Source organism: Hemiscyllium ocellatum, chromosome 37, assembly GCF_020745735.1.
Source record: "Hemiscyllium ocellatum isolate sHemOce1 chromosome 37, sHemOce1.pat.X.cur, whole genome shotgun sequence".
NCBI lineage: Eukaryota > Metazoa > Chordata > Chondrichthyes > Orectolobiformes > Hemiscylliidae > Hemiscyllium > Hemiscyllium ocellatum.
The window spans coordinates 29809578-29825425 of NC_083437.1; the positions used below are offsets into that span (position 1 = coordinate 29809578).

Here is a 15848-nt window from a genome sequence, read left to right on the forward strand (position 1 = left end):
CCAAAGCTACCAAGTAAGGAAAGTGCACGCATGAGAGCTCTTTGCTGTGGTTTAGTTGTACCCATAATACATCCTCCACGGTCTTTAATATACCTATTATTGATGTCATAGAGATGTACAGCATGGAAACAGACCCTTCGGTCCAACTCGTCCATGCCGACCACATATCCCAATCTTTGACTCTGTTTAGCAAAATGGGTTCCAAGTGTCCTCTGGGGTTTGGGGACAAGTTGAGGGGAAGGAGTGGATTAAGAAACAGTCTTGACATTAATAGTCAAGATCTTAGCCCATGAGAAAATGGGGGAACCAGACAGCAGACCATGCGCAATTTATACTATGAGAGACTTGCATCAGATCTCCTGAAGTAACTGAACAGCCACAGGTAAGACTCCTAACAAGGGAAAACTCAAGGAAGTCTCTCAGCCAAAGAAAAGAGGCTATTCTTCCCAGTGAAATCTACTCCTATTGTGCAATTCTGCGGTTTGAGTTGAAAGGAGAATTCAATTTACATTTTCTACAATATTGCAAACTGGTTCATCTCTCAAAACTCTCAAGCATTCTGCTGAATCTTTTGTCAAAGTTCAACAAAAGGTAGAAGGGAACTCTTCACAAACATAAAATTACCTGGAGCCAGAATGTCTGCACTTTCTTAATTGACATCAACTTGAACTGTCCCAGTAACAGAGTCTGAACTGACTTCCAAACCAATCCAGTGTTTACTTCTCCGCAGTTGGTTCTGTAACTTCAAAATGAGCACATTTATTCTCAGGATATGTTATTCCTGATCTTAAAGAGAGCTGGGTGCTGAAGTAGGAGTTAGCATTGTTTAGCATTTTATTACTACAAGCTGCATTTGTACAAGAATACAGCACAACAGCTAATAGGTAATGTTACACTAAGATGGATTATTGGTCCCCTCAGTTAGGAAATCTTTCCCAGTTTTGGATACCTTATTTAGAACGGGTATCATGGACAGGAAAGGAATGCAGTAAGAGATTTATTGAAATGACTGTCGGGAAGAAAGACTTGAGTTATGAGGGTACAATAAAGCAACGACATTCAACCAATCAAAAAGCCATCTGTTAAGGGGTTCATAATTATGAGAGGTTTTAAATCGCCTGGATTTATGCAGCATCTTTAACACGTCTTGAGGTTCCCATGAGGAGAAAAAGGAACTCTTGAATAATTGGAGACAAAATTATTGGGGCAGGTGAAGGTATGGATACAGTGCTGGAGACAGAAAAATTAGGAATGTAAAAAGTGCTGGAATTGAAGGACTTCAGAGATCTTGGAGGATAGGGCTCAAGCGAGTTACAAGGTTTGGAAAGGCAAAGCAATTGATTTGTATGAAGATGACAATTTTTAAACGGTAACATTGTTGGAACAGAAGCCAATGTAGGTCAGTGAATGCGGGGTGATGGACTTAATGCTTATTCAGGCATGTGTTGAGCAATAACTTTACAGCTGTGGTTTTTAACAGTCAGGAAATCATACTACAGATGCATCTCAGTTTCTAATTCACCTTCATGATGGGCAAGATTACCTGCTGGAAACACAACGTTGGAAAATTAGCCTCTTTACTCCTGGATTTTCTCCCCCTTTCTATTGAGAGGAATTGAACATCATTTCCAGAACCTGTGTCTAACAATACAGTCCACATTTTTCAACATGAGCCAGTTTATAGTGTACAGCTGACAATCCAATGGTGTCACCAGAACTAGGGTCTTAATTGGCCATCCCTGTCTAAGTTGATGATCTTTACTCCATTTGATAACCACCTATCTGTGCCGCTATCCTTTGAAGAGCTGAATCAAAATGGCAGCCACTGGCCATCAGTCTCACACTCTCCGCATCCCGTGATTGAATTTCTTCTCCATTTTTTCATGGTAGTCTTTAATCGGACTGGAGCACATTCAGAGCCGTTTTCTACCAGATGACACCCATTATTCAATCTCCACACACCCGCCCCGCCCCGCTCCATCGGTGCCAGGTGGTTTCTCATGGTGTCTGCATTTTTCCAACAGTTCACGGCATCAAGTGGACCTGCAGTAATGGGAACACCAGCGCTGGTTTCTCGGTGGAGCAGCTCGTTCAGCAGATCCTGGACAGCCATCAGACCAAGCCGCAGCCTCGCACCCACAACTGCCTGTGCACCGGCAATTTGGGTAGGACTGACCAGGGGTAACCCTTCCAATTAGCGCGTGGCTCTTAGTGGTTTGAACTTTCAAAAATAGTTTTATGGATGTTATTTTCCATCAAAACTGCCCAGACCCACACCTTCCCCTTGCCCCCAAAGCTGCTGACTCCATGTTGGAGTACATCTTCAGAAACACCATCAACCCACTCTGTTCCCATTATGTGAGTCCAGACAGTGAGAGTTGATGCATTATTCCATCTTGGTACCTATCAGAGATGAACTTGATCTTGTCCTCATCTGTTGGGAGACAGATTCCCTTTGAATGCTCTGCTGCAACCATATGATTGCCCTTGTTTACTGTTTCATTCATGATGTTAAAGGCAAAGTGACCAAGGAGCTCCCAAATTCACCTCCTAATGTCATACAGACTGTTCAACAGGACTGAGGTGAGCACAGAACAATCAAGCCTCAGCTGCCCCACACCCTAACCCAGGGGCTTGGAGACTGGGAGTATTGCCCCCAAATATTGCCCAGAATAAAACCAAAAAGAAACTCATTAAAATAGCTTCTTTCTTGACTTCAGGATATGCTATTACCACTTTACAGTGAATGAGCTATCCTTGAAGTGTTGTCTCTGGGGAACATAACAGCTAACTTGAGCACTACAAACTCCCACTAACTGCAATGTGTCAATATATTATACAATCTGGCATCTGTGTTGGCCAGGAAACTGGGGAGTACTCCCCTACTTTTCTTCACATCAATGCTGTGGGATCCTTTGCATCTACCTGAAAGAGTAGAGGGGATTGTTTCTAACATCTCTTCTGAAAGACGTCACTCCTGACAGTACAGTGTTGAGGATTCAATCTGGGTTCTTCCCAATGCGTAGAGATCTTCATTACATCAAATTTTAGGACTTCCTCCTGTAAATTAGGAGGCTCTGTGGGCACTATGAGAATAGTGAGGGAATTGGTGGTAACAAGGCAGGACAAGGAGAGGTTTTGGCAGGAGGAAAGGAGTTGAAAAGGTGGTGTTTGTGCAATAGCAGGCTAAGGGATTGGTTTTGGGGAGGGAGTAATCAGACATGGGTGAGGGTGGGCTTAGAGATGGGGATTAGTGAAGCCTGAACAAGTTGAGGGTGAAGATTTTGGAGGTGGGGATGTGGGCTGATAAGAGGATACTTTTTGTGAACAGTGAAGTTTTTGTCCTCAGTCAACCCGGTTAATGAGCAGAAACCTGTGTAACATACAATGTTGTCGGACTGTCATACCCAGGAATCGTTTCAAACTAATAGTTACTGACAGTCTCATTAATAATAATCTTTAAGTATAAATAGATACTGGTGAACAGTTGCAAGGAGATTTTACTTATAATTTACTCCTCATATCTGTAGTGTTCTTAAACACTGAAGATCAGGTGTCACAAATTTAATAAACACACAATTATATGTAATTATACACTTTAAAAGGCTAGACTTACAGCCAAATTGTAATGGAGTTTGATTGGGGATTCAGATGTGCTGCAACACCCAATCATACATATAGAATCCCTTTACTACAGTAAAGCATCTCACAGGAGCAGTAATCCAATAAAATTTGACATTGAGACATAGAAGGTGACAAACGTTTGGTCAAAGAGGTAAGTTTTAAGGAGCTTTTTCAAGTATAAGAATGAGGCAGAGGAGCTGAGAGATGAAATTCTGAAGCTTAGGATTTATGGTCCTGTTGAAATTTGCCTGAGATTGCTGCTAATTACAACCATGAGTAAACCCAGGCCTACATTTGAGATTGATCACCATTCTAAATTGAGTTGGATCAAGATAGCGTTAGAAAGGGGAAAATTGTGGAAAGAACTAAATGAAAAAAGGTGTTGATATAGTGCACTGAAGGATGATGAGATGATGCTAAAGATGAAAATGCTAAGAGTTTTGATGAACAGACGAAAGACTTGATACCTCTTATGATCCCAACTGATGTTATTAATGGACAGATCAGATACCAGACGGAAAGCTAGCTTAATAGATCATGCTTTGGTTTCGACACCGTAGTCTCTCACTGAAACATAAGCACACAATGCTACAGACATTGCTTTAATAATAGAAGGGAAGTTTATTAGTAAAAGAAATGAAGTTAAAATTGATTAAACCAAACCATCTACTTATAATGCAAATTAAAAGGTTAAAAATATAATTCCAAAACACTCCCTTATAAGTTGAAAAGGAGTAAAGTAGATTTTGTTGAGTGTCCAAAATACAGCCCTGGTACATTATCCATAAACCACTTGCATAACACTCACACTAGAATCCCTTTATCTAATATCTCGTCACTTACGACTTCAGCTTTTAGACTGGAATTTCAAATAGCTTCTTTCTCAAGCCTTTATACATCTGATTAAACATGCTGAGCTTTAGGTAACCACTTCAGGGTTTTAACCCAATACCTCTGGCCTGAGACTAACACTATTCACTCTAAGGGGAGAAAGTGAGGTCTGCAGATGCTGGAGTATCAGAGCTGAAAATGTATTGCTGGAAAAGCGCAGCAGGTCAGGCAGCATCCAAGGAACAGGAAATTCGACGTTTCGGGCATAAGCCATTCATCCTTTCCTGATGAAGGGCTTATGCCCGAAACTTCGAATTTCCTGTTCCTTGGATGCTGCCTGACCTGCTGTGCTTTTCCAGCAAAACATTTTCAGCTCTCACTATTCACTCTAAGGTAACTTTGTTCTCTCTATATCCTTACACTCTCGGGAGCACTGCTCTGTATATCGATCCTGTTCTAAGGACTCAAAGGACTGCTCCAAACTCAAAATAAAAAATTGAAACCAGAAGTCCTGTCCTCTAAGCTATGAGTGTTACCCTTAAAATTAAAAGTGTTCCAGAATTCTTTCACAAACCCTTAAGGCCCCATTATTTACCTTGCTGCTTGCAAAACTAAAATCTTATCGAAAATAAACAAACGTCCATTCGTGGTACACATCAACTCATTTACTCTAAAGCAGGCTTCAATTTTTTTTTAAATTGTAAGCATTCCTGTAGCCTTGATGTTTTTAAAAGTAAAAATACCATGGCTACAGAAATACTTACAAATTAATTCTTAACTTCAAACATACAGAAAACCTACTAGTTACTAACTCAGAAACCAGAAATCCAATTTGCAAAAAATAATATTTAATCTCTCAGTTTACATCACATTGTTGAAAAGGAGGCAGCTTGGTCTAATGGTTTATTTCAATTGCTAAAAGTCTGCGGGGTTTTTTAAGAATTTATAGGATTTTTTTTTCTTTTTTTAGTGAGGGGCTCCAATTTTATGTGATTGAAAGCTGATGAAGCAGAATCAAGAAATTAATACTTGCAAAGAGATGCAATTGGAGACAGACTCTCTTCACAGTCAAAAATCACATGACACCAGGTTATAGTCCAACAGATTTATTTGAAACCGCAAGCTTTCAATACCTCGCTCCTTCTTGAGGAAGGAGTGAGGGCTCCAAAATCTATAATTTAAAATAAACACGTTAGACTATAACCTGGTGTTGTGTGATTTTTGACTTTGCCCACCCCAGTGCAGCACTGGCTTCTCTACATCATCTCCTCACATAGTTAAAGGAGAATCTGAGATAAGTTATACCTGGAGCTATTCCTAGAGTTGCTCCGGAGTGGGCAGAGGGAGGGCATTATCAACTGAATTTAAACTGTTTGTGGGAGAGTGACCACCTAGACTCCCTTTAGCCATAGTGTGAGCTGTGAAGTGGCCATGGATTACACTTGCACCACCCCTCAATGCTCCCCACGGCCCCAAAGTCTGAACCAACATTACATTTTTCCTGAATATGCAGTCAAGAAATTACAACTCAATGTTTTGCCACAGCCATACCTTCTGGCAGGGGTGAAGGTACATCTGTCAAAGAGATAGAGTTAAAGAAAGGAAGAACTTGTATTTACAGAGGAACCTCGATTATCTGGCATTCCATTAGCTGAATATTGGATTATCCGGCAAGTTTGCAAGTCCCAATGCTTGGCTAAACTATGTTATCAGGCATTCGATTATCTGGAATCCGATTAACCAAATGAAATACTCCCTGCCCGTGTCATTTGGATAATTGAGGTTCCTCTGTGTATAGGATCTCTCATGTCTTCAGCGAGTCCCAAAGCATGTTAGAGGAAACGCGGTGCAGACGCAGTTGTACAGGGAATGTGGCAGGCATATTGTACACATCAAACACTAATGTGATGACATTATTCACGATAATGACTGCATCATGTTTTCTTTTTTAAGTGGTAGTTGTGGAACAAACATTGGCCACGACACTGAGGACTCTTTTTCAAAATGGTGACCATGAAAGTTGTTGCATTAATCTGAGAGGGCAGAGAAAGACTCAGCACTATGTTTTTGTCATAAGACGGTATCACCGACAGTGCAGTGTTTCCTCAATACTGCTCTGTGATTGGCAGTGTTGTTCCTGACAGCTTGATATCATAACCTTCTGCTTCCGAGTGAGAGTGCTACTGACTGAGCCACAGCGAACATCTCATGACAGGATGTTAGAGTGGATCTAGCTGGTATGTGTTGCCTGTCCTGTTGCCACTAGGTTTGTAATGTTTGCTGGGGCAAGGGATACAGTAAAAATAATGATTCCCCTGACTGACTGACTGATTTTCCTGTTTCTTCCACCCAACCTCTAGGTGCCGGGAGCAGCGTTCACCACAAGTGCAACAGTGCCAAACACCGCATCATATCACCAAAGGTGGAGCCACGAACCGGCACCTACAGCAACCACCCTGAAGTCCAGAACAATGATGTTTCCGAAGGCAAGAATGACCATGGACACGGCAAGGCCTCAAGCCGTGAGAAGCGGAATGGGAAGTTGGCCAAGCCTGTCCTGTTGCACCAGAACAGCACTGAGGTCTCCTCCACCAATCAGGTGGAGGTGCCTGACACCACTCAGAACTCCCCAGTCTCCATCAGCAGTGGCCTAAACAGCGAAACAGACATGGCCGACAGCCCAGCCATCACTGGTGTCTCCAGCATGGCGGTGGCCTCCGTCATGTGCAGTCTATCCCAGAATGCCACTGTCTTCATGTCTGAGGTGACCAATGAGGCAGTGTATACCATGTCTCCCAGTGCAGGGCCTGGCCAGCACCTCATTGCCTCAGACACTGGGGCCCAAGGGCTGGTCTTGGCTGTCAACTCAGATGGGCACAAGTTTGCCTTCGCCTCCTCAGCAGCCACTGGCAACCCTGATGGCTTGTCCATAATGTCGGCCGGTGTAGCAGAGGACTTGGTGCTTTCCTCCACCCTGGAGAGCAGTGAGAAGATTCCAGAGGCCAACATGAACTTTGATCCTGACTGCTTCCTCAATAATCCCAAACAAGGCCAAACCTATGGAGGAGGGGCCCTAAAAAATGACACCAGCAGTGGCAACTCACGACAGTCACCAGGCAATGAGGGCGGCTACTGCTTCAGTGGACCCTTGGTGAAGGAGATCAAGACTGAGGATAACTCTTTTGAGCAGCAGATGTCCAAGGAAGGATTCCAAACCAGTTCCACCCCTGCCTCCATCTCTTTGACCCCTGGTTCAGCTTTGCTGTCATCTGGGGGCCTCAGTCCCAGCACCACACTGGAGCAAATGGACTTCAGTGCTATCGACTCCAGCAAGGACTTCTCTTCAGGTTACACACAGAATGTCCAGAGCCCACACGTTCACCAGAACCCCTCTCCCAGCTTCTTCCTTCAGGAGGCCAACAAGGCCCATCAGCTCGAGCCCAGCACACACAGCAATGGCCTGAATGATGGTGGAGGCCCTTTCAGCAGCAACTTGGGATTAGCCAATGTCAAGACGGAGTCACCCACGCAGGCTGCATCTAGCTGCAATGGTCCTGTGCAGCAGGGACGCATGGAGGCCACCCCTTCCCTGCAGTTGCTGCAGTTCCAGGCTAACTTCCAGCCCATTGCAGCTGAGGCAGAGGTCCCCATGGAAACAGCAGCTCAGTCAGAGGGAGGTGAGGGCCTCCTGAAGTCTGCTGAACTGCCGGCCTGTAGCACTGAGCACTACATCCAGGCAGAGGCCGGGGGCAACGGACTGCCCATCCTCCAGGGCAACATGGTATCAGGGCTGTACCCAGTGGCCCACCACAGTCTCGGACCCTCAGCTAATATGGAGCTCAACCTGGACCACTTTGATATCTCCTTCAGTAATCAGTTCTCAGACCTGATCAACGACTTCATATCCGTGGAGGGTGGAGCCAGCACACTGTATGGGCATCAACTGGTGACTAGCGAGACGGGTGCTGGGGGCACTCTGCAGCAGTCAGAAGAAGAGAGAGCCAGAGTGGCCACCTTCAGCCAGGCGGAGATCTGTATCCCTTGCTGCAGTCCCCAGCAGCAGCAGCAACCACAGCAACAACAGCAGCAGCAACAACAGGGTCTGCAGCTCAATGGAGGGGAGAACGGGGGCAACTCCATGACCTACATGCACGTGTCTGAGGTGGTCTCAGCCCAGGGGGCACTGGGGTCCTTGCAACAGAGTGGACGCTTGTTCATGGTGACGGATTATTCCCCAGAGTGGTCTTACCCTGAGGTGAGATGGGTCTGTGGGTGGGGATTAATCCCATTCTCACAAATTTAAAATGATAGAATAGAACAGCAGAGGAAGGGGCCATTCAGCCTGCAGGTACTATCAAGGTCTTTCAATGAGCAATCCTATTAGTTCCACTTGTCTACTCCATCATCAAATCTCTGGACAACTTCTGTCTCCAGAGTATTTATCCAATTCCATTTGAAGGCTGCTGTTGACTCAATTTTCACCACCTAATCATGTCCTTGCTGGTTCTTTTCACATTCACCTTAAATTTGAACTGTCTGGTTATCAACTCTTTAGTCATTGAGTGAATGAAGATGAATTCCCAGTCAAAACCTTTGTGGTCTTAAACACCTCTATCAAGTCTCTTCTTGGCCCTCAGTGCTCTTAAGAAGAAGACTGCCAGTTTCTCCTGTCTATCAACATAATTTTCATCCTTAGAACCATCTCAGTAAAGCTCTTGTGTACCATCTACAACATTTTCACATCCTTTCCAATTTATCATGCTAATTTGGAGATCAACGAGGGCAATTGTGGCACAGCTGTAGTGTCCCTACCTCTGAGCCAGGAAGTCATGAATCAAATCCCACTTACTCCAGAGGTTTGTAGTAGCATTTCTGAACAGATCGTTGTGAGGAATCGAAATCGGACATCAATAGATTATTGCTGGACAGAGTTATTGAGGGACTTAGGTCAAAGTGGGTAACTGGAATTTATAAATCAGACATGGTCTCATTGAACAGTAGGGGTTGAGGGGTTGAATGTCCTCCTGCTGTTCTGATACTTTCCTTGAAAACTTTTGGTTTGTCTTCTTGTCACAATCTGGATCAGAGATAAGTTCTCTGTTTGGTTTACACTTAACTTTGGTTGAACTGCCTTTCATCAATGTCTAGCATTCTTTCCCATCCTGTCACTCACCTTCGGTCCTTACGGCCCTGACTGCTATTCAGTGACTAAAGGCCCGTCAGGTTATTTGGCTTTGAAGGGGGAATAATGTACAACTGAACCTGATCTATATCTCTGTACCCAGCCCTGCAGCACCCCACAGCCTAGCTCAGCTGAGGGTCATTCATTTACATACTTGGAGTCGGAAGCAGGAAGCAGGCCCGGGATGTTGTAATTCCTATACCTATTGTCTCTGATTGAGCTCAACTGAATCAGTATAGACCAGGCATGAAAAAGTACACCTTTCCTGCTTTGTTTGGCTTTCACTACTAATCATAGGAGCTGACAGTACAGAGGAAGCCTACTCAACCCATCACAACTGTGCCAGCTCTATGAGGGAGCAATCCAATTAGCTTCCCCCTTTCCCCTTTCAAGCTTTTTTTCAATTAATTTCAGGAAATTACTATTGAATCAGTTTGCACCACTATTTCAGGCTGTGTACTGCGGATCATAACTGGCTACATCAGGAGAAATACTGACCTTCTCGACTTTGTTCTTTTCCGAATGCAGTTACTCTGTGTGCTTTAGTTACTAATCCTCCTGTGATTGGAAATTCCTTATTTACTCTTACCAAAACTTTCATGATTTTGAACATCTTTTACATTTCCTCTTTATTTCCTCCGTTCTAAGGAGAACGATCACTGCTTGTCCAGCTTCTCCACTGAAGTTCTTCATCCCTGGAACTGTTCGTGTAAATTTCGCATAGTGCTATGCTCAGAGCTGAACAGAACGGCCCAAATCCCACGAAGATTTCTGCAACACAACTCCTCTTTGATTTCTACAAAGGGTTGATGTAGACATCCATTGAGAAAGTCATGAGCACAAGAAAAGGTGGACAAAGACAGGATGCATACCCCTTTCACACCATGAGCTGCTGTATGAATGTCCACTTTCCAAGGTCTGATCTTACAGTAGGTGAGGAAGCGAGTAAGTGATTAAGATGGGTAAGGTGAATGAGTGGGTTAGATGGGTGAGTCGCTGATGTCTGAGTTAGGCCTACCTCGGGTAGGTGTGTAGGTAAGTTCCACGTATCTAGCTCTCATGTGAACTCACTGTTGGAGACTTTTGCAGAGGATCATCGGCAGCATGTTGGAATTTTCAACTTCCCAGGCAAATTCAATGCACATGTGGACATCAGGTTCATCTGTAAAATCCCAATGTGCATCTTCCACCTTATACCCAATCTCTGTGGTATGGATACTGAAAGATTTTGGCGAATACTGCAGCTGAGACCTAACCAGCGTTCCAAAATGAGTTGGCAGAACCTCTGTGCTTTCATCTTTATGCCACTAGAGGGAGCTCAGGTTATTTTTTAAAATTTATTTTTTGACTGACTCAAACTTCACTCTGGGTCAGACCTGTTCATGTCGTGACTGATATTGTTATTCACCGATATGTGAGGGACTGTGCACAGTCAGAACATCTGAGAGTTATATACTTTTCCGCCTTTTTATATTCCTGCCTGTAGCAAACACCAGATTCTGTCATCTCTAGATGATTTTACCTCATGTAATCACTAACGCCACTTGGACATATTACTGATTTTATCACATTTCTGCTGTTATTCACCCAGTCATTCGCATTTGCCCTGCCCTCCTATAACCAATTGGAAAGTAAGCTGCTTTTAATTACCAATTAGCTCTGATTGAAGATCCATTTAAGAAATGTTTTTAATTCCATCCCCAATATTTTTATCACTAATAAATGGGTAAAACTTAAATAAAACAGAATGTTAAGTGTTATACAGTCAAGGCAGCACAATCATTCTGCTGATTGAGTCCATGCCAGCTGTCTGTAATGCATTCCAATCAACCCCACTTCCCTGCTCTAGCCCCATATTACAACAGGTTTATTTCTTGCACGTGCCCTGCAATTCCTTTCTTGAGAACCTTTATCATCTTTGCTTCCACCACCCTCACAGACATTAAGTTCAAGCCTCATTACTGTCATCTACACTCAAAACATTAGCTCTCTCTCTCTCTCTCTCAGCTGATGGTCATTCATTTACATGTTTTAAAGATGGAGTCGGAAGCAGGAACCAGGCCCAGGATGTTGTAATTCCTATACCTATTGTCTATAATTGAGGTCAACTGAATCAGTATAGACCTTTCCTGCTTAGTTTGGCTTTCACCACTATTCATAGAAGCTGACAGTGCAGAGGGAGCCTATTCAGCCCATCAAAACTATGCCAGCTATCTGACCCGCTGTTATCTCCACTGCATTTGTTGTTTTCAGTACAGATTCCAGTATCTGCAGTAATTTGCTCCTTCATTAAATAACCGTCGTACCCGAAACACAAGGATTTGCTGGATTAGAGCTCTTATTGAGGCAACCTAATCAGTACAATGTAAAAGTGTCCAATTGAGGCAGTTAGATGAACTTCTCCCCATCTGCCAGCATCCACTCACCCACAACATTAACTTTGATTTCTAACTTGGTTCCCTGTTAACTGGTCTGTTCCATAATATTCCTTTCTGAAAGTTACAGTTAAATCTGCTTCCCACGATCCTTCCAGGCAGTGCATTCCTGATCATAACAACTCATCAAATAACAAAACATTATCCTCATGTCCTGATGATTATATTGTCAGTTTATTAATGATATTTATCATTGGGATTTAGGTAATACAGTGAGACAGAATCTATAGGCCATCACTTGTTCCTCTGAAAGCATTGAAAGCCAGCCACATTTTGGGAAATTTGAGTCAAAAATGAACCAGACTGGGGGTAGGTTGCACACCCCCTTCTGTGAGGGACAGTCATGAACCTGTTGGGTTTTCTATGGGAACCTGCCAGATTTTGTGGTGATGTTTCTGTTGCTAGTCCACAAAAAGTACCTTTTTTTTCATCCTGTCCATAGTTCAACCTTCCTGTTGAGTTTGGAAATAAAGTAGATGAAACAAAGTGATCATTACAGAGTGGTTTAATGTGCTGAATAACTAAAATACTCTGCCATAGAAAACATCTAGGTGATGTAAAATCAATCATATCGAGAGTAAGAATACATTAAAGGAACATGTAAACAGAACAGGGAATAAGGAAAGTTCTGACATAACAAAGAGGGTGAGAAAATGAAAGAAATTGGACAAAGAAAATATAAACTGCAAACACGAGAGCTGTGGTAAACTTAGAAATTCTGGCCCATACAGCTACACGACTATCCTTATGCTTTTGAGTTCAACATTTACTCTATTTTTTTAATATTTCTAAAGCCAATGCTTTATTATAACTTCAATAATTTTAATTAGTTATGCCCATCAAGGTCAGCAGTTAGCATAAGGACCCGAGTCCAGGATTGAACACTGAGCTATGCTGCATTGGAATAAATTGTTTAAATGCTCCAAAATCAGAGGAGCGGAAAGCACTGGCTTAAGCACTGATTTGTGTTCCTGTAGAAACATGTTTACATGTGTTTGTGAACAAGCCTGTGCATAGACGTGTATATGCATTTGTATGTCTGTAAACGTGTATGTGTGTTTACACATACCTGTTTATACATATATGTGATCCTTTATGAGGTAAATGGAAAATCAACTTTTGACTTAAAAAGAGATAAAACTTAAGTTTTGTAGACTGAACATCAGCTGGGCTGTTTAGTCAGTGTGCAATCCTTCTCGCCTGAGACCAAAGTGGCACCGATATGGGAAAATCTGCTCTAACTTGTCTTTCTGCATTCACACACAATTGGAACTGAGCTTAATCATGGGACTGCTTTAGTCGAGCAGCCTTCCATTACTTGCAAATTGGCAGAGCACCGGGGGGCCACCTGTGTTTTTGGAGTGGTCCTGCAATAAGATTCAGCAGTCCCTGGAGCAGAGGGTAGAAAATAAGGGCATTATGATCCAATTGGGAAGGGAGAGCTTTTGTATCAATATTGAAAGATGAGCCACTCACTGAGATCTCATTTTTCTGTTGCAGGGAGGAGTGAAGGTGCTGATCACGGGACCGTGGCAGGAAGCCAGCAGTAATTACAGTTGTCTGTTTGACCAGATTTCAGTGCCTGCATCTCTTATTCAGCCCGGTGTTCTTAGATGTTATTGCCCAGGTAAGGGACTATTTTTATTTATGTTTACTTTACTTTTCAAGACACATCACAACTCAACTGCCACGTATCATGAGTGACTTCTGAGCAGTTGGGCATGTGCTCGCGATCTGTTTGTGTCAGTCACATGTGGCTTGCTAAATTTGCTAACTGACACATTTTCTGCTTCTACCTTTGCCTTTCCCTTTCACCTATGATCAGAATTCAAAGCTTCTAATGTTGGGGGTGTCCAAACTATCCCCTATCACTCTATGCCCTTGTTAGTTTAAGAACCGGGGGCTAATCATGCGACTCAAAAGTCAGGTTAGTTGGCTGACCAGCACAGTTCCTCCTCCGTTCAAAGAGTCTAGGTTCTTTTTAAAAGAATCGGGTAAAAAATGAGGTCTGCAGATGCTGGAGATCACAGCTGTAAATGTGTTGCTGGTTAAAGCACAGCAGGTTAGGCAGCATCCAAGGAATAGGAAATTCGACGTTTCGGGCATAAGCCCTTCATCAGGAATATTCCAAGATTCCTGATGAAGGGCTTATGCCCGAAACGTCGAATTTCCTATTCCTTGGATGCTGCCTAACCTGCTGTGCTTTAACCAGCAACACATTTTCAGCATATTTTTAAAAGAAGACGTGTACTTCTAAAGCACCTTTCACATTCTCAGGCATCCCAAAGCACTTTTATGATGCGCAAATTGCAGCAATTCGTTTGTACACATCAATTTTCCAAAAACAGTACAGGTTCGCTCATCTGTTTTACTGATGTTACTTCAGGGACAAATAATTGCCAGGAAATCAGAGGCACCCCTTCACTACTGGCCTGGAATAATATTTTATGTTTAAGTTTTTGAATTGGAACTTGAACGAGGACTGTCTGGCTCAGAGATGATCGAACTACTTGATCCATAGCTGACACTTGGGTTTTGTTGTTACTATCTGTGAAGAGATTTTAACCTCCATTCAGAAATTCCCCATAATGGCCCAATAAAAATCAGGAGCTCAGCACGTGGGGAAATTGTACGATCCCTTGGCTCTGCTTTATTTGCCCTTTCCCCAATGAATTTGTTAGGTTTGTGATCCTTAGTTTTACAAAACTGTTAACTAGTAATGTCATGCTGATTTGAAAATTCGAAGTGGCAGCTTTAACAGTTAACTGTGTCAATTCTTTCCATCCAGCCCACGACACTGGCCTTGTGACACTGCAGGTGGCCTGCAATAGTCAAATCATCTCCAATTCTGTCGTTTTTGAGTACAAAGCCAGGGCCTTGCCAACTCTTCCTACATCCCAGCACGACTGGCTGTCATTGGATGGTAAGTACCTCAAAACAGATCTGATATATTGTTCACCTTTGAAAGTCACTCCTTCTTGAGTCAGTTGAAGCGTGGCGGCAATGTGCCCCATCTGCAAACTCAGCAAACCTTCTTTGGCAGTATCTTGGAGTCAAGATCTCCATCTATTAAAAGGTCAAGGACAGCAGGCACCATGAGAACAACGTTGGCATGTCCCTGGAAGGTGGCAGAGTGCTGCAGATGGATGACATTCCAATACAGGAAAGCTGGACAACTGTTGGAACTGTTGGAAACTGTTGCTTGGGACTGGTTGCATTACGGAGAAGAAAGTGAGGGCTGCAGATGCTGGAGATCAGAGCTGAAAATATGTTGCTGGAAAAGCGCAGCAGGTCAGGCAGCATCCAAGGAACAGGAAATACGATGTTTCAGGCATAAGCCTTCTTCCTGAAGAAGGGTTTATGCCCGAAACGTCTAATTTCCTGTTCCTTGGATGCTGCCTGACCTGCTGCGCTTTTCCAGCAACACATTTTCAGCACTGGTTGCATTACAACAAGATTGGAATGATTGAGGACCCGGAAGAGTTATATGTAAACACAGGAAACATAGACTGAGTTTGTCTTCCTTTGAATACAGAAAAAAAAGTGTAACGATTGAATGTTTAACATAATTGAAAGATCAGATAAAGTAGATAGGGAGTTATGTGTAGGAAAGAAGCAGAATAAGGGGACATATCCTTAAAATTACAACTAGATAATTCAGGGGTATTGTCAACAAGCATTTCATCTCATAAAAGGGAGTAGAAACATGTAATTATCTGCCACAAAATGTTGTTGAAATTTGCGGTCAGTTAAAAATTGGACTTTTGTTGGATGAA

At 43.0% G+C, this 15848-nt stretch overlaps 1 protein-coding gene across 2 annotated transcripts in view; it reads left to right on the forward strand.

Moving 5' to 3' along the window:
• Positions 1 to 15848, forward strand: part of camta1a (calmodulin binding transcription activator 1a) — a 1231004-nt gene that overhangs the window by 1106523 nt on the left and 108633 nt on the right. Inside the window, exons 7-10 of one of the 2 annotated variants that reach the window (XM_060851985.1) lie at positions 2025 to 2165; positions 6816 to 8710; positions 13573 to 13699; positions 14861 to 14995. In XM_060851985.1, coding sequence (XP_060707968.1) covers positions 2025 to 2165; positions 6816 to 8710; positions 13573 to 13699; positions 14861 to 14995 — 2298 coding nt within the window. Of the gene's footprint in view, positions 1 to 2024; positions 2166 to 6815; positions 8711 to 13425; positions 13474 to 13572; positions 13700 to 14860; positions 14996 to 15848 lie in introns of those variants that run through there. The other variant, XM_060851988.1, reaches the window with a different exon arrangement.